Genomic DNA, 22,683 nt, shown 5'->3' with positions numbered 1-22,683 from the left:
ATGATCTAGTGGTTTTTCTGGAAACAATGCAGCAGTATTTCTTTCTTAATATGTATAATACTTGCTACAGATTTTTACTTTTGTTCTGCACTCCAGTTGTCCTGGCACTTTTTCACAATTAAATGCAATATTACAGCGCATTTTTGTTTTTCTGTGTATCCATGACCTGTCTCCTATAATTACCACTCATATAGTTTAATATGTTTGTAAATTGATGCATTGTGTTCCTGCTTTAAAAACTGTTTTTGTAACCCCCCTGCCCCCTTAATCAATGCTACATCAGCAGGGCCTGTGAAGTACTGTAAATATATAAATCTTGTAAAGAGAACTACTTGTGGCCAGGGCTTGACCACAGAGTTGAAAACATGGCATGACATCGTAAAGTCTGTAGTCTGTAGTCTGCTGATGAAAGCACCAATGTTTCAGCAAATTTGCTCCACGTATTCAGCTCCCTGATACACCATGGACAAAGCAGGGTATCAGCATAGTTGGACTTTTTGATTGTGCACTAGGAGGCTGCAGGTACGCAGTCACTGTGGTGGGCCATTCGTTGAAATGGCTTGAAGTGACATTCAGTGGTCCAACCCAAGAGAGTTGGACCATAGTCAGCAGTTTGAGTTCAAGATGCTCCTAGATGTGTCAAGCCTGTTTTCTGTGCACCAGCCGCAGGCCTATGGCCTGATATTTAACTGCATGCTGAAACACACATCCAGCTGGCACTACTGCAACAGCATTCTATGAAACATGATATGTGTTAATATTTACAGAGTCATAGCACAACGTTACTGCCTTATTGCTTCATTGAAAAACAGAATTTGATGTCATTATTCTGCCAACAGGGGACTTCCATGTAGATGAGGTGAAGGAAATGCAATGGCTCAGGCATTATGGCCAGCCTCTGAAGGATCCTAAAATGAGCAGGGCTCGGTGGATGAACAAACATCGCAAGCCTCACAGCACTCTGCCTAACAATGTCAGGCCACTTGGTATCTCAAACTGTTTTAGTGCCCCAATAATATTTGACTACACCAATAGAAGCAAGCATGCTTACTCCTGAGTTGGCACGGGGTCCTCCAGGAAGTAGGGGTCCTGCATGGCCTGCTCCGAGGTGATCCGCTTGGTTGGGTCCATCAGCAGCAGCTTCTGCAGCTGCAAAGCACAGCTTTAATCCTTAGCTTTACTCGCTACTAAGCCCTCCTCAACCTGCTTCATGAGATAATGGGCACGAGGTCACACCCACCGGCACTTAAACGATGTGAGAAGTTGGATCATGTGCATCTGCATGGCATAGTGACATACCACTTAAATTTTCGGGCTTTAGTTGGTTTGAACGTGTAAAGGCATGTTGTCATAGATGTTCACAATTTATTGATGTTCTTTTAATACTTTTTCGTAAAAGTAAATAAAGTTTGTACAATAGGCATACAAGTCGGCGTTCGTGTTGTCCACTTCTCTACTCTTGTGTCCTGTCTGCACGCCTCACCTCGTTTTTGCATAATGACACAAGTCTGTATCGTACCATTTAATTCAATCAGATCACTCTCTTCGGTCATTAACATACAAAGGAATGTGGCTGCATCATATGCCTATTTTTATGATGCAAGCATCTTTGTCACTTACAATGAAGGTATCACCTTGCGTGTAGTTCGGATTCACCCACCAGGCGACACCCCTCAGTCATGTTTGGAAAAAGGGGGGAAAATCTGCTCTTCACTGTCGCAGCATGCCCCGGTCTGTCCTTATTGCGACGGTGTGACAAGTGATCTGCTGTAGTTGAGGAAAATGCCCCTTCTTTCCAGGACGAGTTGTGCCTGGCACCATTGTTGTTTTGTTGCTGCATGTGGTGGTTTTCACCCTGCCTTCAACAATGGCTCCATTGAACTTTTCTCTATTTAAAGTGGCTGGCGGTGCCTATAGGCGGGGTTCATCACTGCCGCTTTTGACGTGGCTGTCATGTGAGTGCGGGCCACTGCTTCGAAAGCTGTCTCGGTAGATGGCATGCAGGCTGCAGTGCTCACTACCTACACAACACCTGTAACAATAAAGACAGAATGAGACTGAAATAGACATAGCCTTGAGTGACGTTGATCGTCAACTAGTTTCGTTTCTTTTTTCTTCCTAGTGGCTACTTTTTCTTTCTTTTTTTTTAGCATTCTGCAAGGTACGGGCCTGCTAACTGAAGGTTCTAGACTTGAAATGGTAAATATAGCTTTGTGCCTATAAACAGATAGATAGATAAATAAAGGAAAGGGAAGGAAACTGATAGTGACTGTAGTAACTGTGTAGTGCAGTCTGCTGACACTTGAACAGCACTGGAAGGAGGGGTAAAGGTTAGCAGAGAAAAAAAAAAAACTAAATATTTACAACAGAGCGTCCACGTAAAAAAAAAAAGGACCGTTCATTGTGGAGTGCATTCCTCGAGAAAGTTTGTCTTCAGCACTGTTAGGTCGCGTGGAACAGCGGGGCGGCGAAGCCCGGCTGCTTGAGGAAGTCGCAGAGCTTTCGTAAGCTACTCCAGACCACGTGCATCATGCAACCACAAACAGATGTGGTTTATGTAAGAGGCAGCGTGTTTTTCTCCTTCTTCTTTTTTTTTTATTTCGGCACTGTTTTCGATTGCATGAACATGAATGGGAATTAGGGTGGTGAACAAATATTTCTAGGCCATTGGCCATGTTTTGGTGCAAAAGTGACACTTCCTGCAATTGCCGAAGCTAAGCAGCATTCATCTGAGCTTGTACCTGGGAGGAAGGCCCGCTCCAGGAACTCCGACTGATGATAGCTCCGCCTGCCATGGAATAGTTCAAATGTTCATCTTGTGCGATACAGTTACAGTAACAGTGGCGAGGGATGTCTCCTTTCCCCACACTAACAACAGTTCATCCCCAAAAATGCATCAAAAGCTGAAGCATGACGAGCTGTCGCTATCCACACAAAATGAACGCAGCCGGAAAGCACCCCTATACTCTCTGTATAGGATGATGATGATGATGTGTGGTGTTTTGTGGCGCAAGGGCCAGGTTTGGCCAAAGAGCGCCATGACAAGTGGTAGTGTTGACGATGTTTTATGGAAGATGTGACTTGGCTGTAAGATGGCCTAAAAATAGTCGCTGTAAAGTGCGTAAAATCTATGTACTATAAAATTATGGCAATGACTAATGACGAATACTATGAACATTAAAATCCATCGCAGAAGAATGATGCAAAATAAAAATATATAGGATGGTAAAATTACTTGGAGCACTGCTGCCTCGCCAGAGCCCTTGAAACACAAGGGCCTAGAGGCATGTGCTATACTAAAGAGCTATCGCAGCGGCATCCTCTGAGGAGAGGACCCGCTACGAACATGTGGGGCTAAATACATGCAAGACAACATCTTTCAGAAAACTTAGTACTGCGTTGGTGTCAAATAAAGGTTCTGGGCCAAGTAACATAACAGGATGAAGGGGGATGCGCTGCCGGTATGCTAAGAGAAAATGTTTCTTTCTTTCATATTCGGCTTCCCGACACTCCAGGAGGACGTGGAGGACGGTCAGCCTCTCCCCGCATCTACCGCAGGTTGGAGGATCATTTTCAGTGAGTAAATAGTTATGCGTGCCAAATGTGTGTCCTATCCTGAGACGACAGAATAGGACATCTGTTCGGCGTGATTATGTTACAGAGGGCCAGAATCCTAACTGTGGCTTTATCACGTGGAGCTTATTTGTTTCCGCATCCCATAGGCGTTGCCAGTGGTTCCGTAGTTTCCTCCGTAAGAAGGGCTTCAGATCTGTGACAGGAACTGCAGCGGCGGGATTAGCAGAATGCCATGCAACTGACGTGGCCATCTGGTCCGCCAGAACATTACCTTCGATGGCCCTATGACCTGGCACCCAGCATATAATCACATGCTGGTTAGATACATATGCTTTACATAAGACAGAATAGAGTTCAATTATAACAGGATTTTTGTGGTTAGAGAATGCCATTACGGCCTTCACAACACTAAGGGAATCCGTATATATGACTGCTTTCTGGAGTTTTGATTTACTGATATGCTTCACAGACGACAATAGTGCGTAGGCCTCAGCCGTGAAAATACTAGTTTCCGGATGCAGTACGTCGGATTCCGAGAAGGATGGACCGACGGCTGCATAGGACACCCCGTCGTGTGACTTCGATGCGTCTGTGTAGAACTCCGTGCAGGAGTGTGTGTGCTGGAGTTCCCGGAAATGCATTTGGATTTCAATGTCTGAAGCGTGTTTTGTAACTTGCATGAAAGATATATCCCATTGTATGAGCTGCCACTCCCAAGGAGGTAGCAGCTTGGCTGGATGCATTAGGCGAAGCTCGAGGAGAGGAACGTGCATTTCTTCACTAAGCTCCCTCACACGCAGCGAGAAAGGCTGTCTTACGGAAGGACGATTGCGAAAGAGTGTAGCATATGTCATGTCATTAATGGTATTAAAACAGGGATGTTGAGGATTTGAGTGGACTTTCAGAAAATATGTTTGGCTGATGTATGTTCTCTGAAGATGAAGTGACCACTCATTTGATTCTGCATATAAACTTTGTATGGGACTTGTTCTGAAAGCGCCTGTGGCCAGTCGGATTCCTAGATGGTGGACTGGGTCTAGCATCTTTAGTGCGCTCGGGGCGGCAGAGTGATAAATCACAGCACCATAGTCTAACCGTGATCGAATGAGGCTTTTATAAAGTTTCAATAAACACTTCCTGTCACTACCCCATGTAGGCTGGGATAGAAGTTTCATTATGTTCATTGTTTTGAGACATTTTTCTTTAATATGTTTAATGTGGGGGACGAAAGTGATGTTGAATTCCAATGGCGGAGTCGGAGCAGCCGACGGACTCCGCGAGCGAGCACGCGACTCTGGCGCAGAGCAACGCCTCCAAATCCGCGAGTGGAACACAACCTGCGCCGCCGGAGCAAGGCGGAAACGGAACTTGTATCGCCGAATTACCCAGGATACCTTGCGTGCTGTCACTTCCTTCCGCTGTTTGCTCCCACCACCGCCGCACCGGCCGCACCGGTCACTTGTCTCTTCAGCGCCGTTCACCTGTCGTTTTTTTTAAAGTGCGGAATGGATATCTCGCCAAGCGTGCAGCAGCTTTTGCTTCCTCGCGAGTCGTGACCGGTGGCGCCTCCCAGCAGACAAACGTGATAAAGGAAATACGTCGCGCAGAGTTCCGGTCCACTCCGCCGATTTTGGCGGATCATCTTTTTCTGCTCCACGGAATGACTCCCGCTCTGAATCCACTCCAACTCTCTCATTGGAACACCTTACTCCCGCTCTCACTCCGTCATTGGAACAAACTTGCTCCGAAACGAGCAGAAAAACTTGCTCCGACTCCGCCATTGGAATTCAACATGAGTCTGTAGTCAAGTATGACACCTAGAAATTTGTGTTCTTTGTTTACAGGTATCTGTTCTCCACACACTTCTAAGCAGGGATCTGGAACCAGGCCTCTCTTCCTTGTAAACAAAACACAAGAACTCTTGTGAGGATTGATTTTGAATCCATTTTTCTCTGCCCACCCTGACACCTTGTTCAAACCATGCTGTACCTGTCTCTCGCAGACTGCGAGGTTACAGGATTTGAAAGCTATTTGAATGTCGTCCACGTAGACAGAGTAAAAGATGCCGGGTGGTAGTGAAGCACGAAGCGTGTTCATCTTCACGATAAAGAGCGTGCAGCTGAGCACGCCTCCTTGGGGTACACCCGTTTCTTGCGTAAAAGGACGTGAGAGTGCATTGCCGACTTTTACCCGGAAGGTACGATTTGACAGATAGCTTTTTATTATATTAAACATATTACCGTGGATGCCCATTTCTGACAGGTCTCTTAAGATTCCGTAACGCCACGTTGTGTCGTACGCCTTTTCCATATCGAGAAATATCGATAGGAAGAACTGTTTAAGTATAAATGCGTCCCGGATATTCCCTTCAACACGCACGAGATGATCGGTTGTGGAGCGCCCTTCTCGGAAGCAACACTGATAAGGATCAAGCATTTTGCTCTGTTCAAGGAAATGAATGAGTCGCCGATTTATCATTTTTTCGAACACCTTACAAATGCAGCTTGTGAGGGCTATCGGGCGGTAACTTCCCACCGAGGAAGGGTCTTTGCCTTGTTTCAAAACAGGGACTACAATGGCTTCCTTCCACGCGGTTGGAAGGTACCCTGCATCCCAGATGGTGTTGAAAAGTGTGAGTAGTGTAAGTTGCGTGTCATTGTGTAAGTTTTTGAGCATTTCATACAAGATTCTATCAGATCCGGGTGCTGAACTCTTGCATGCACTCAAGGCAGCTTTCAACTCGGCAGCACTAAAAGGGCAATTGTACGGTTCATTCTGTCGGCATTTATTGGTGAGTGGCTTGCATTCTTCTATTTGTTTATATTTTAGGAAGGATTGCGAATAATGATTTGAGCTTGATACACTCTCAAAGTGCTCTCCGAGTGAGTTGGCCTGATCTTGCAGTGTATCTCCATGTGTGTTTACTAGGGGCAGTGAATGTGTTTGCCGCCCTCTAATCCTATTTACTCTGTTCCAGGCTTTGGCCTCATCCCTAAACGAGTTAATACTTGATAAAAACTTGTGCCAACTTTCTCGTCTGGCCTGTCGGCGGGTTCGCCTGCCTTCGGATTTTACTTTTTTAAAGTTGATTAAATTCTCTGCAGTGGGAGAAGCGCGTAGCAACCCCCACGCCCTGTTCTGTTTTTTACGAGCGATCCTACAATCGTCGTTCCACCATGGGACACGCCGTTTGCAGGCCAAGCCTTTTACTTCTGATATGCATATAAATGCGACATCTATTATGAATGCTGTAAAAAACTCGACTGCAGCGTCAATTCCTAACGAAGACAGCTCAGCCCATGAGATACTAGTTAGAGATCGAAATTTCTCCCAATCAGCTGTCTCAATCTTCCACCTAGGAGCGTATGGTGGATATTCGTTTTCTTTATATGATCTTAGCAGTATAGGGAAGTGGTCGCTACCGTAAGGGTTGTCGGTAACTTCCCATTCAAGTTCAGGCAGCACAGACGGGGAGACTATACTAAGATCTATTGACGAAAAGGATCGGTTTGCAAGAGAGCAATATGTGGGTTCTTTCTTGTTGAGAAGGCACGCTCCAGAAGAAAAAAGGAACTGTTCAACGAGACGACCTCGCGCATCAATGCGAGAGTCTCCCCACAAGGTGCTATGCGCATTGAAATCGCCAAGAACAATATAAGGTTCTGGCAATTGATCTACATAGGATTGAAATTCATGTTTCGTTAATTTGTAATGTGGGGGTACGTAAAGAGAGCTAATGGTGATGAGTTTGTTTAGGAGAACAGCTCGAACCGCCACTGCTTCGAGAGGCGTTTGTAGCTGTAAACGTTGACACGCAATGCTCTTATGGATAACAATGGCGACACCGCCCGATGATGCGACAGCATCATCGCGATCTTTGCGATAAGTTATGTACTGTCGGAGAAAGTTTGTATGTTTGGATTTTAGGTGTGTTTCCTGTAAACACAGCACTTTTGGATTGTGTTTTTGAATGAGTTCCTGCATATCATCTAGGTTTCTAAGAAGACCTCTGATGTTCCATTGAATTATTTGTGTATCCATATTGGAAGTGAATAGGTGCTGTGTGTAAGGAAACGGATGTTATGCCTTAGATTACAGAGCTCTTTCGAGGCCCTGTAATCAGGGTTTTGCCCTTTCTGGAGCGCTCGAGGGAGCCTCGCCGCTCCTTAGGCGCTTGGCGCGCCGTGAGGACAGGTGTAGTGTCCATTGCCTCTTGTGAGGCGCCGGACACGTGCTCTTGCGAGCGAGAAGTTTTCAGAGAGAGTACCGCCTTGGAGGGCAAGACCCCCTCGCCCACCAGCCCGGAGGTCGATGGGGTTCCCTGAGGGATCTGGCTGCGCCGGCTGTTGCCAGCGCTGGATGGGGTCGGGGAGGTGGGGGTAGCCTCGGCTGCGCCCACCTTCGGGGTCGTTGGCCCCGCCTGCTGTGTTGGCGTAGCAGCGGTAGCTGAAGTCGCCGAGGGGGCGGATGGCGTCACTGCCGCCTCACTGCGTGTGTGTCGGACAGCCGCCGGAGGCCGTTGTGGCACTGCCCCCTGACACGCCACTTCGGCAAAGGTGTGCTTTGGCAGGAAAGATACCCGCCTGCGTGCTTCTTTGAAACTTATGTTTTCTTTTACTTTAATCGTAACTATTTCCTTTTCTTTCTTCCAAGATGGGCACGACCGCGAGTATGCAGCGTGCTCGCCTTCACAGTTTACGCAGTGGAGAGAGTTTTCACAAGATTCAGAAGTGTGCTCATTAGCACTGCATTTAGCGCAGGTTTGGCGGCCTCGGCAGCTCTGTGAGCTGTGACCAAAACGCTGGCATTTGAAGCAACGCAGGGGATTCGGGATGTATGGCCGAACACGGAGCTTGATATAGCCGGCCTCGATGGACTCGGGCAGGACACTTGTGTTAAACGTAAGTATCAGATGTTTGGTCTGTATTTCCTTGTTGTCACGCCTCATCTTAATTCGCTTAATGTTGATGTCGTTCTGCTCACTGAAGCCCTCCAAGAGCTCAGCCTCAGTCAGCTCCAAGAGATCATCATCGGAGACTACACCACGGGTGGTATTCATAGTTCGATGCGGAGTTACTGTCACTTTGGCGTCGCCAAATGATACTAGCTTGGGTAGGTTTTCATATTGCTTCAGGTTGCGGAGCTCCAAGAGGAGATCACCACTTGCCATTCTGGATGCTTTGTAACCTGTACCAAGAACTTGGGTCAGAGACTTGGATACAAGAAATGGTGAGATTGCTCTTACGGGTTTGTTTGGTGTTTCGGAGTGGACTACGTGGAAGCATGGAAAAGTTTCTTTTTGACGGGCGAAAAATTCTAAAACATCATCGGTGCGCCCCCTCTTCAGAGAGCGATCAGGTGGGGGGGGGGGGGGGGGGAAGGAGGTAGCCATATGAGATTGTAATTTCGGCAGTAACGCCAGCCACCCACCGTGGAGTCCTACAAGGGGACGCTGCAGGCCTGTGAAACACAGCCTGCAAACGCCAGCTGTACATTACCACTATAACCAAATATGAAATAACCTAGGTTCGTTATTCACACAAGGTTAACCCTTGCTGCCTGGAAAAATTGGAAGTAAGCGGAAGCTAGGAGAAGACAGGAAAGATGAAAAAGTAAGAGAAAGACGAAGGCTGGAGGGAGAGAGAGACAGGAAAAGGAAACTAGGATTTCCCCCGGGTGGGTCAGTCCGGGGGTGCCGTCTACGTGAAGCCGAGGCCAAAGGGGTGTGTTGCCTCCGCCGGGGGGCCTTAAAGGTCCGAACACCCAGCATCGGCTCAACCCCCAGGATCCCCTTTTCCCCGGACACGGCTAAGCCACGCATGGTTAAACGCGGGAGGGTCCAACCCTCGTGTGCTCGGGTACGTGGTGTCGCAACACACCAAACGCCTGCTGATGCAGACGCCCCTGCGGGGACTCTCTCTGTATAGGGGTACTCTCTGTATAGGGCATGCTTCCCTTCTCGTGGGCATGAGATCTTGCCTCCTCTTCATTTCGAAAGTCGTCGCATTTCCTGTTGTCTCACGAGCTGGCCGAGTGGTTTTTGGCAATCGTTGGCACGTCGAAGCTTGCGGACAAAGCCCTTGGAATGATAGTCATCAGTACTCAGGCGCGAGAATACAGACGTCACAAATAGTTGAGATTTATGGTCTGTACTGCCCACAGACGAAGCATAGACACTCCCAGACATGGAGCACCTACTTGTGTACCACTTAGCACAAATATGTGTCTCGCAATTATGATATTGTCACATAGTAGCAATGGTAAAGAACACAGCAGCAATACTGTGAATGATGAAACTAACTTTTATTAGGAGATAAACAAGTACACGTGTCAATATTAACAGAAATCATCCACATTTCATGTGCACCCACGGCCTAAGCAACTTACCTGTCAGATTCATGAAGAATTCGACAAGCGAACAAATGAAGGAAGGAATGCAACCCAATGAATACTGTTTGCGTGTCACTGTATTCTCTGCAGATAAAAAGTAAAAAAAAAGGCATTACAGTTGAACTGATAAGTGTCACTCAATGGCATGATGAATGTGTGTATGCGTGTACATGAAGAATGTTTATTATATGGGTTTGTTTCAACACTTGCAATCTGTCAATTGCTGATGCCCACTTATTTGGTTCTTCACCCAGCTATACTGCAGTCATAGAACTCTATCATGGGACAGCAGCTATAAATTTAAAGGTTGCAGATGTACTGAGAAGATAAGATTTCCAGAAATGAAATCCAAGTAGTAGTGTGTGAAAATTGAATAGCGTATATATTAATGTCCTATTGGATTCGTTTGTTGAATCAAATAGATTTGTCTTTGGTAGTATTCGATTCGGAGTCAAAAGTTACTATTTGTGCACCCCTACAAAATAGACAGTGTAGTGCAGGTGGTTGGGCTGTTTTATTGGGATAGAAATCACACACACTTCCGGCGTATGTGCTTTGCTGCATCGGCACACCCGCCAGCAGAGCCCGCTCAGCCCAAGTGCACGGTATCACGGGGGTTTCAGAGTTGCCGTACAGTGAAATGGCAAAAGAAGTGGTAGTGCAGAATGTTCACTTTAAGAAATGTACATGTGCTCACCACTGTCAGCACACATCGCTCAACCGTTACGGTTACAATGGCCATCGCACTCGTGCATAGCCTTGCGCAGAGCCGTCAGACGTTTTCCTTGCTTTCGCGAAGGACAGTTTCTCTACTTCCCCATGACATAGGCATCCAATGCCAAGTCTTCACACTGGCCTTTGGAATAAGATCACAGGCTCTACACAAGCAGGAACTGCATAAACAGATTATCTGCTAAAATACTTCTTTCTAGCAGTCATCAGTTGATATAGCATAAATTGTGCACATGTCTGCCTTTATCGCGCTGTCCGCGCTTTTTCTTTCTTTTTCATTTTTTCTCCTGAATTCTGAGAATTTCGAGCACGTGTGAACTGTTGCGCAAACAATGCATCACAAGAAATGGCGTTAAAACTCTACTCGATCGACTTCCATGCATCGCAAGAAGCAGACAGCACTCACTGCACTAATTTGGTACGATGATTACTCGAAAAAGAAAGTGGGTAATGTGGGTGTTCGAGCATTAAGCAAGTGCAATGATTACGCGGGTAAATATGATATATCTTTGTACGAGAAGACCACCCACTGGAAATCTTGTGTTTCAAAACTTCACTGGGCGTCGGAATACATGACATTCGGTTTGTTGCACATAGCTTGGAATGCTATAGGTAACACAGCCAACCATGCTTTTCACTGCAGTCTGGGAAATAAAGGCTCACTCATTGTTTGCTGCTAATCCTATCATTCAATCGGTGGCGCGTAGAATAGGGCAAGCGCAGTACTCTGCTTACACGTGGCGCCTCATCGTGTGGGGAAAGCATCGTATATCATTATACGAGCCTCGCAAATAGAAGAGAGCAACAGCAAGTTCTGCATGTACTTCAAGAACACTTCCACAGTCTCCTGTGAACAAAAGTGAACAAGGAATCTTATTTTATCGGCAATTTTCCTGGGCACAACAGCACAATGGCAAACCTAACCTGCTGTCTAGCTGGCATGCAGTCATGATGTATCATGCATAGCACTTGCTTTCTCTGTTTCATTTGTTCTTTTTTCTCCTAGCAGCCACAATTGAGTGAGTTGCTTTAGCACTACACTGGAGGCCTGGTTGCAGACATGTGTGCTTGAAGAAATGTGGGGTAGGCACGGCAACTAGACTGAGCGAAACACTCAAACCTGGAGAAAGAATCCATCCGCGTTTTGCCCCCTTTGTAATGCTGAATGGCACCACATTTCACAAATGTTCGAACTGACATGGAACAGTTGACATATTTTCGCACAGATGATGCCAACAGCAAAAACCCCCGAGATTTATTATTTATGGGAAATCTTTTGTTTCAAGCACTGATTAGCAAAAATCGTGAGTGCTAGTAAGGACAGGACACTGTATGGCTCTACAAAAGGGCAACACTAGTTGTAAATTAGTGTGTACATGAAAAAGAATGTCAATTTGCACGGACCTGGCCAGCAGAAAAATTTGCTAAATTCACTGCTCCCTTGCAGATTTTTTAATTAACATACAACAAGCTTCTCTTCACAGAATCGGAGAGAAGGGCTTGCGGCTTCATTATTCAAAATTTAGGAGTTCCAGCTTGAATAGTATTGCCCCTTCTTTGGTAATGCGTGATCAATTATAACCACAAATTGCCAATTTGAAGTAATAATAACTCATGAACTGTTTATCACAACACAAAACAACTTCACACAGATGATAAAAGCACTGTTGCCTAGAAAACCACTAAACACGGTTCTTCTGAGTTGAAAAGCACAATAGATATTAAATCAAAACTTTTATTGTTTTGCCCATTTTTATTATAGCCTATATAAATTACAATTGATTTACACGCAATATGTCTTCATAGAAACCCTGTATAACATTTAATTTAAAGGCACAGCAAACTTCAATTTCATATGTCAGTTTTGCCAGAAATGCAGTACAACAGAGGCTAGTACAGCAAAAATGCCGTTTTTTGCTCACACTGTTTTGACTGCCATCAGGTAACACTTCAGGCTAGGCGATAATACAAGGTGTCACTGGAAATCACAGAAAGTAAACTTTCAAATTCAATATAGTTCAGATCCGTCCAATGAGACCAAAAAGCACACTGTGTCTGCCAACAAGGGCTAAAATGTGGAGCACATGCTGCAGGAATGGGACCACCATTTTAACTTACTAGAAATATTGCTGGCGGCTAAATTTCTCTAGTGGCTTTGCTAAGCTTATAGCTCTTACAATGCAAGGCGATCAGAATCAACACCCTTTATTATTTCCTGCATAAGAAGCATAACGTGCTCCGTAGTTGTGTCTCATTCGCATGTGCCCCAGTGCATGATTACAGAGATGAAACTCACTGTAATTTTTTTGTTTTTAGCATAGCGGGCACCCAAAGATAAGAAACGAAAACAAAACCCCTCAAAATCCCAAAGTGAGGTGGGGGATGGCCATATTTTACCATCGTACTGTAAGAATAGTGTAATTTTATCTCCTGTTAGTATCATACATTAGTCAAGGCTGCCTTTATTTGTGCTGCATGTGAAAAAATGTCAAATACAATTGAAACCAGCTATATCGAACTCGCAAAAAAAAGCCGATCAGTTGGATATAGAGCATAATTCGATATAAACCTGCTAAACTTGATGTCATAAAAGCACATACCATTTATAAAATCACTTTATTAATGAAACTAGCTTAGTTTTGCATGAAACAGTCCTGCATTTTCTTCTGCTTGGGCAATTTCTCTGCCTGCGATGCACGCACTTCCCCACATTGTCTAAGGAGTCGGAGCAGCTGAGGTCGCAACCTTCCACACTTGCCCAGAAGCACCGGACTAGTGCGAGCGCACCAATCACTTCGGAGGATGTGGGCAAAGGACCATCGTTGCTTTCCTCATTGTGCCTACTTTCACTTGTGCTCGGTACGATGTCGGCAATGCCTTGTCTGCTTTCTAGTGCCAGCTAAGCATGAGATCTAAGCATCAACTTGCCCAACAGGAAGCTTTGTGAAGAGAGATCTTTAATCTGTTTAGGATGGCGAGGAAAGCTCTGACCAGTTTACTTTTGCACAGACCCGCTCTTGTCACCGCACTCTAAATTAACACTCTGAGCAATACATGGCCTTGGTTGGATATATCCAACGAGCACATTAAAGAGCATCTTGCAGGCCCCGAACAACTTCTTTGTCTCTCCTAATGCGGTAGTCAGTACTATTAGTCGACAAGGCGCAATGTTTACGGAGAACGAAATTGAAATAAGCTTTATAAATCGCAGGAATTAAAATGGCCCTTTCTCTCACCCGAGTCATAGCGATGTCAGGTGATAGAACGATGGCACCACTGGCACTTGCAGTGGTGGTCTTTGCACCGAAAATGTATCACCCTAACCCTACACTTTATTCCTCAATGATTCACCCTTTCACCTCCTCTAGTCTCAATCATCGTCCACACTATACCACATTCATTTCCCTCTTGAATCAGCAAAGAAAGGACTAACATATCCTCGTTCAGTGGTGGTCCAGCCAGTATAGAATTTGGAGCAACTTATGGAGCAGGAAAAATGTAATTCTGGAGTAGTTTATGTGTAGCTACACCAGCATTTTCGAGCAGTTTTGGAGCACAAGAATTTGTCTTTTTGGAGTGTTTGGTGTAGTGCAACAGTAATCTGTATCCATTTGGCAAAGCTTATTACTGTGCAATCAGCGAGTGAAGACTAACGCAAGACACTAGGCTAACGGCAGCATAAAATTACAAATGTGCTAGAACGATTTATGCTGTTAGGCATGTACAAGACAAAAAGTGATGGCAAATATCTTATGTGCATTCCAAATGACCTATGTGCTTTGATTAACTTTACTACACTAGACAAAATGTGTATTCGTATGCCTAAAAACAATGCTAGAAGCGCGACAAGACTATGCGTCTATTAACAGTGCCAAGATGAGTACCTCTGTACCATATGTCGCTCGCTCGCTTTCGTTGTGAGGCAGATTGTTGCCTCCCGTTGGTCGTGTGGCCTCCGCGAGTAGGTACCAGTCGATTCGGCGTAAAACCGTAATTTTTCTCACCTATATCCGACTAACCATTCGAAGCACTACCGGCTAGACCTAACTAGGCCAAGGCAGTGCGCCATGGAGAAAATTGGCTGATAGCCGATTTGACCGGCAAGCTTTCCACAAGCCATCACGGAAAGCATGCCGCTAATATGTTCGTATGAGTGGCTAACCGGCGATCGGTTCCGAGATCATGCACACGTATTTTTGACAACTGTCGAAGCCGGCAGCTACTGCAATCGCGCATAGTTTGCAGATTGACAGTAAGTTTAGAACTGCATGCGCAAACGCATGAATCCGCGTGCATGAACACATATACGATACGATATCCGTGCCTTCCAGTGGCTAATCGGCCCTATATCTTCGCACATTAGGCGCGGCTTTCATCGCTGTTCCCTTTGTCGGCGTCGGGTATAGGAATTGTTTCGATTAGAGTTTACCCGGACGACCCTTGTACCAAGACAGGCATGCCTCATAATCAGATTGTGGTTCAGCCACGTAACTTTCTGTCCAGGATGTTTCTGTCCCGAAACCAACTGAGTGCCCCGGTTAAGTTACGTGCAATGCATCAGCCTCAGCCGAATATTTCATTTATTATGCAAAAACAAAGTAACAGATAATCGACTCGCGAACTGAATTATTTGAATGTTAAATTTATTCGTATAGTTGATTCGTAACGTCCGATTTTTGTACTCCCTAGGGGCCGCGAAAATGTCCGAAAAAACGAATCTATGCCTTTTACTGCCCCCAAGGGCTGAAATCGTCACAAACACGTTCGAAATAGTTCTGAAGGGCTGTCAGCACACTTATCAGGCTCATCGGTGCTCGCACTGTGACAGGACAGCGAGTGCACGGATGTCTAATTAAGGAATACACATTGTGTCCCGTGATAATGGCCCCTTCCACTTTTGGTGAGCTTCACCGCAATAATGCTTCGCGTACGCTTCACAGCAACAATACTGCATTAAGCAGAAGCTGACTTTCAGAAACCGGCATTATTTAAACGCAATGTGCTTTCAGAGCTTCGAAGCCATTGGGGAGGATAACAAAGACGGAGCCGGCGCGATTGCTAACAGCGACGAACTGCTATAATAAAAAATACGGCCCCGAACAGCAAGAAGCTTGGTTGCGAGCGTTGAAGTAACTATAGGCCTAGCTACGGTGGCCTAGTGTAGCGTTGCCGCGGCAGTGGGTGGCGGCCAGTGGATCTGCGTGCGAGAGCGCCTGTTCTAGACGGCGAGATAATAAAAATGGTGGCGGAGGTGGCTTTGATTAACACCGTTTTGGATCTACGCTCATGGAAAAAGGTCCGGAAAATGGGACGGCGAAGACTTTTTGGATCAGGAATTTCAGACATTCTTATACATTGACTATGGCGTACCGTGGCAGTGCCGCGAAGGCGTCCGATTATTAGGCATGTCCGAAAAGTCAGGCGTCCAGAAAATCCGTCGTTGACTGAAGTTGCAAACTCTACTGAAAACATTGTATTGCCATAAAAACACAAAAATACTGCACTTCTGTGCGCGTGGGTGCAGCCAGGAGCAGGCAAGTGGAATTGTAGCAGAATGGCGCAAATGGCGCAGTTGGACCACCACTGCCTGTTGTGTATATTGATGTCAGAGATGCTTTGGTGTAGTGCCTCCAGGAAGTTCCTCCTCTTAAATCTGGTACTGTAATTTTTAAATTCATTTGTCTGTGTATTTGCATGTAAGCTCACCAATATGTTTATTTTCGTCCCATTAAATATTTTTGGAATACTGTATTGCTCATTTGATATGTATAAACTTATTTTACCTTGAGGATAAAATAAATAAGTGAAATGAACAGAAACTTTCATTATGTCAAATCAACTTCTATGGTTAGCGTTGCATAATCTGAACGAGAGTTGTCATGGACAAAAATGCCACTAGGAGAAAAAAGTATGGTCTTTTTATATAGGATTTTTTTTCCCTTTGAACTCCAAATCGCTTAATACCCATGCAAGCTTTATTTTCTTTTATTATTATTATTTTTCATTTTCCCTATAATACATTTTAAAACTACCCAGAACATTATTCTATTTTTTGGCAAAACTAATCATATTGCCACGTAGTAGTGACGGTGAACAAAGCAGCAAAACTGTGAATGATGAAACTAGTGTTTTATTGGGTGAACGTGTGCCCTCAAGAACAGGCTACACTGAAAGAACAACGATAGCGGCGAACAGAGTCAGCGATCTTCGAAAGTCTGATATGTCGGTCAAACGCGTTGGCTTTCATACATTAGTCATTGAAGGGCCCAAATTAATCGCCAGAAAGTTCTACACAATTCCCATCGCACAAGTAATCCCATTACACAAGCTTAGATGACAACAGACAGCCCATAGAACCGTCGTTAACATTCGAGAAGCTTCCGATACAGGCGGGCGTGTCCCACGCTGAGCGATAACATTTGTTAGACGGTGAAAAGTGGTCACCCAATAAAGATAAACAAGTACGCATGTCAATATTACCAGCTACGGTCGCTGGAGAGGGTTAAGGGGCTGCTTAATGATCACCAAGCCACAACAATTATGGAAATCGTAGGAGCAACGTCATCCTCCTCTTTCTCCACTCATGCTTCCCGCATATTTTTTCTTCAGCGACCCTTTGTAACATTCCTCCTCCCCCAGACGAAGCCCTCCAGGCAAGTCCCTCCTGCTTCCTGCATGTGAACGGCTTCAGGCGGGCAACATGCGTCACCTCAGTTTTGCGTAAACAGCGGCCATTAAAATCAGCCATGCAATCATGTAGTTCACCTCACTTTGACGATCGAGGATAACGAACGGCCCCGCATAGTCAGCAAGCAACTTTTGGCTCAAGCCACGTCTGCGTATTGGAGTCCACAGCCACACGAAGTCACCAGGAACATAGGTAACACGTTGGTGGTGACTGTCGTAGCGTGTTTTAGAGTGGCCTTGTGCGGTCAATGTACGCAAGCGAGCAAGTTGACGAGCCTTTTCTGCACGACAGAAAGTCTCCGCCATAGACAAATCATCATGGATGACAAAAGAAGAGATAGTGTCCAGCGTATGACGAGGTGGGTGCGTGTAAAGAAGGAAGAAAGGGCTGAAACCTGTCGTTTCGTGTTTTGCAGAGTTGAAAGCATATGTCACGAATGGTAATACTTCATTCCAGTTCTTGTGGTCCGAAGCGACGTACATTGATAGCATGTTTATCAATGTTCAGTTTGTGCGCCCGGTGAGCCCATTAGTTTGTGGATGATAAGCTGTTGAGTGTCAGAACGTGGAGGCACATGAACACAGTAATTCTTCCACAATATCGGCAATAAATTGGCGACCATGGTCACTTATTATCACATGAGGCAGCCCGTGTTGGAGTATGATTGAATGTAGCGAAAACTGGGAAACCTGGGCTGCAGTGGCGGAAAATAGAGGTGCCGTCTCACAATATCGCGTCAGGTAGCCAGCACACAAAATCATCCACCGGTTGCCTCTTGAAGAATGCGGAAACTGTACGATCAGGTCTATGTCGACTTTTTCTAAAGGGGAACTGCGGGGCTTTATTGGCTGCAGGTGACCAACTGTGGCTGAGGTAGGTCGCTTATGGCTCTGGCACTGTGTACAACTGGCCACATAGGTGTCAATTGAGGCCAGTAGAATCTTTCTTTGGTACGACTAAGTGTTCGCGCAGTCCCTAAGTGACCTGAGGTCGAGTCATCGTGCATAACGCACAGAACAGATGGGTAAAGAGACTCCGGAACCACAAGTAGAAAGCGGGCGCCCGTCATTCAGAAGTTCCTCTTGTAAAAAAGACCATCTCGAACGCAAAATCAACCTGAGGTTATAGGCCCTTGTGTGACAGAGAAAAGAGCATTCAAGCTTGAGTCTTTGCGCTGCTCTGCGGCAAATGTCAAGGCATTGGGTAAGTTAGGCAAAAGGGAAACTATAAGGTCATCAAAGTTGTCGGCTTCACAATCCGTCGTAGGTAGTGGCATCCTAGAAAGGTAATCCGTGTCAGCATGTCGACGGCCACTCTTGTAAAAAATAGTGAACACGTATTCCTGTATATGCAGGGCGCATTGCGCGAGGTAAGCGGATGGGTCACGAACATTGACCAGCCAGCACGAAGGATGCTAATCTGTAACGATGATGAACGAGCGACCATAGACGTACGAGCAAAACCACTGCACGGCAAATACTATTGCTTCTTGTTCTGTCACAGTGTAGTTCCGTTCTGCCTTGCTTAAAGAATGGCTTGCGTATGCGACGACATGTTTGTTCCTAGAGTGCTGAACGAGGATGGGACCGATGCCGATGCCACTTGCATCTGTGTGAATCTGTTCGTGACGAAGGATCAAAGTGCCAAAGTATTGGCTGTGAAGTTAACAAAAACTTCAGCTGGCGAAAAGCAGCTTCACACTCCAGGGTCTGCTGAAACAGAGTGTTCTTACACAGAAGATTCGTCAACGGGTGAGCGACATCTGCGAAACCAAGCACAAACCACAGGAAATATGAGCAGAGTCCTACAATGATTCAACGGCCGCCATCTACTGTAGGTCAGGTCTAATGCCATTTTTATCAACAAGATGTCCTAACACCACAGTTTGTTTGGCGCTCGCCAAAACGGCATTTTTCGGAATTCAGCTCGAGACCAGCGTTTTCGATGCAATCGAGTACAATAACGAGACGAGCTTTGTGCACCTGAAATGTGCGTCCAAAAATTACGAAATCATCAAGGTAGCACATACAACTCTTCCATTTCAAAACGCGCAGTAGAGTATCCATGAATCTTTTGAATGACGCTGGCGCATTGCACAATCCGAATGGCATGATGTTGAATTCGTACAACCCATCAGTCGTAACGAATTCCGTCTTTTTCTTGTCAGCAGGGTGCATCGGTATTTGCCAATAACCTGCTCTCAGATCCGCGGAAGAAAAGTAGGAAGCAGAATGCAGACAGTTCATGGCATCACCAATGCACGGCAACGGATAGACGTCTTTCTTGGTAACAGAATTCAGTCAGCAGTAATCAACGCATCATCTCCCCGTACCATCTTTCTTCTTCACAAGAATGATGGGAGTGACCCAGGGACTTGCCGATTCTTGAATTGCTCCTTTTCCTAGCATCTCTTGCACTTGTTCATGGATGAAGCTGCGCTCTGATGGTGCCACTCTGTAATATTTCTACCGTATCGGATGCGCTGAAGCGGTGTTGATCCGATGATGTATTCGAGACGCTGGAATTACAGGAATTTTGCTGCTTTTCGAAAAGTTGAACACTTTCGTGTACTTGGAGAGAACGCCCAGGAGTGTATGACGTTCACTTTGACTAAGTGACTAAGTTGTGAATCTTCTGAACATTGAGAATGTTCATTATCCCCTGTAGCAGCAACAAGTGCAACCAGTGTCGCAGAGAATTCAGGTTTAAATAGAGTGAGTTTCATGCCACGAGGCAACACTACAGGCTCAATTGAACTGTTAATGGTCCACACACTTGCACTTCCTTTGACTGCAATGGGGAACTAAAATGTTTTTTATTTTTTTTTTGCACACAAGTCAATTGAGTTGGTTCCAGCATGGCATCGAACATGGCAAGGTTGTTACTAGAAGAGGTTACTGGAACGCACACAGGAAAAAATGCAGGAACGACCATGTCCTCGGAGATGACAAAGAAGCATTCATCACGTGATGAATTCTCCAAGAGCGCAGCTGGGAAACTACCGTAGACGGAAAGGGGCCCACTTCTACAGTCAACAGTTGCCCCACACTCCTGAAAAAAATTCCCAAAATAATGTCATGTGTGGATCGTGTAATAACTGCAAGTTCTCTGAGAAACACTTTACCACACAAAGACACATCCACAGAACAGACTCCCACAGGACACAACGCATCACAACTCACACCGTGGAATGTCGCACCACGGCTTAAGGGGGCACGTAACCGTAATAACGCCATGCCATTGGTGGATTTTCACCGTCGTCTGCTCGGGCATGTGAAACTCGGCATGAAACTATATCAAATTCAGTTTGCCACAAGCTATATATTCGGCGAACAGAACAAGAGGAGTTTTAAACTTTGGAAAGTGTGCAGTAGTTTTAGAAGATGCCGGCAACAGTTTGCTATCCGTGCCGAGCCCCGCCAGAGTCTCCCCCCGTGACTGCGGAATAGGCTTTGCAGATGAAAGTGCTTTTGGCAGCGACCGGTGTTCATGCGGCATTCCAGCACTACTAATGCACCCAGATGATTTGGAGAAAGTGAAAAAAGCACAAAAAATGGCAATACTTCACTTCAATGCCAGCTACCAAGCAAAAATCGGATTTTCTCCCTCACGCTGTTGAGGCCGCGGCTGGCTCGGATGCGTGGTAGATGCGGTTCGTTATCTTAAGTCGCGATTCTATAATTGCTCTGCTGTCTTGTTTGAAACGCAAGTTGAGGTGCGGCAGTGGGCAAAGGTGAACATGACTGCGGTCTCCCCATAGAGATAGTCGTGTCATGTGCAATACGCGGCGATGCCGCATCGGCGCAGAGTTAGCCGCATGCGAGCGGCAGCCAAACGTGCACTCCGTTTCTCGTGAACTCTCTCGCTGTGCGCAAAATTAGGAGTACAGTTAATTCGCGAATAGCATTAAATTACATATTGTTACGGTTAATGTTAAACCGGCTTTATTCAAGGGACGAGATGGATGGTAAAGTCAAGATGGCGTCCTGAGGCTGCACCAGCTCACTTCTTCTTCCTCTTCTCCTCGCCCGGCTCATGCCGTAGCAATCCCCGGTTGCCAGACGAAGCCCGCTGGGCAAGTCCAAATCACTCGGAAGGCGTAGGGTGAAACCGCTTAAGACGGGCAACATGTACTAACTGGGTCCGGCTAGACCGACGACCAGTCGACGTCAAGCGTGCCACTACGTACGTCAAGTCACTCAAGCGATCAACAATGACGAATGGGCCCGTGTACTGGGGTAAAAACTTTTCGCATAAGCCACGTTTACGTTGCGGAGTCCACAACCACACAAAGTCTCCTTTGGCGTACGAGACAGACTGGTGTCGGCTGTCATAGCGCTCTTTTGATCGGTCTTGGGATGCCACAGTACGAAGACGAGCGATACGCCGGGCTTCTTCGGCAAGACAAAGCGTCTTGGCAACAGAGTACTCGCTGTGAAAGTCAAACAGTAGTATAGTGTCAATGCAGCTTAGCGGTGAACGGGCGTAAAGGAGATAAAAAGGACTGTAATCGGTCGTCTCATGCTTTGCAGTATTATACGCATAGGTGATGAAGGGGAGTACGTCATCCCAGTCCTTGTGATCGGAAGATACGTACATGGCCAGCATGTTAGTTAGAGTTCTGTTCGTACGTTCGACAAGCCCATTTGTCTGAGGGTGATAAGGCGTTGAATGACGGAACTGCGAACTGCAGAGACGAAGCAGTTCCTCTACGGCGTCCGCAACGAACTGACGACCGCGATCGCTAATGATCACACGGGGGGGACCATGTCGAAGAATAATGAATCGAAGCAAAAACGTTGCAACGGACGCAGCTGTTGAAGATGGCACGGCCGCCGTTTCCGCGTAACGGGTCAGATGGTCGACACATACGATCACCCATCGGTTGTCATTAGATGATCGGGGAAATGGGCCCAGAAGATCGATACCCACTTGTTCAAATGGCAGGCGAGGCGGCGGCAGAGGTTGGAGAAGACCTGGCGGAGCGGTCGTAGGGCGCTTGTGGCGTTGACATTGTTCGCAACTGGCGACGTAGTGCTTGACCGTGTCCCGCATTCTGGGCCAGTAAAAATGCTCCTGTGTCCGGTTCAAAGTTCTTATGAATCCTAGATGGCCAGAGGTCACATCGTTGTGCATGGCTCTCAGTATGTCCGTTCGCAGACTCTGCGGCACCACCAGAAGGAAGCGTGCGCCTTTAACCGAATAATTGGTCTTGTAAAGCAGGCCGTCATGGACACAAAATCGACCGGTGGCTCCAGGACGCGATGCGGCTACAAATATAGGTTCCAAACCAATAT

The 22,683-nt window shown here is 46.1% G+C and overlaps 2 protein-coding genes across 7 annotated transcripts in view; one reads left to right on the top strand and one right to left on the bottom strand.

Moving 5' to 3' along the window:
* Positions 1–22,683, bottom strand: part of Cdk8 (cyclin-dependent kinase 8) — a 349,166-nt gene that overhangs the window by 129,734 nt on the left and 196,749 nt on the right. For all 6 annotated transcript variants that reach the window (XM_065451716.1, XM_065451720.1, XM_065451722.1 and 3 more), the window contains exon 11: positions 1,052–1,149. In XM_065451716.1, coding sequence (XP_065307788.1) covers positions 1,052–1,149 — 98 coding nt within the window. The remainder of the gene's footprint in view (positions 1–1,051; positions 1,150–22,683) is intronic.
* The window catches only part of LOC135918051 (uncharacterized), a 468,520-nt gene that overhangs the window by 262,649 nt on the left and 183,188 nt on the right, over positions 1–22,683 (top strand). The window lies entirely within an intron of this gene.

Source organism: Dermacentor albipictus, chromosome 5 (assembly GCF_038994185.2).
Source record: "Dermacentor albipictus isolate Rhodes 1998 colony chromosome 5, USDA_Dalb.pri_finalv2, whole genome shotgun sequence".
Lineage (NCBI taxonomy): Eukaryota > Metazoa > Arthropoda > Arachnida > Ixodida > Ixodidae > Dermacentor > Dermacentor albipictus.
This window is presented reverse-complemented; position numbering and strand designations above follow the sequence as displayed.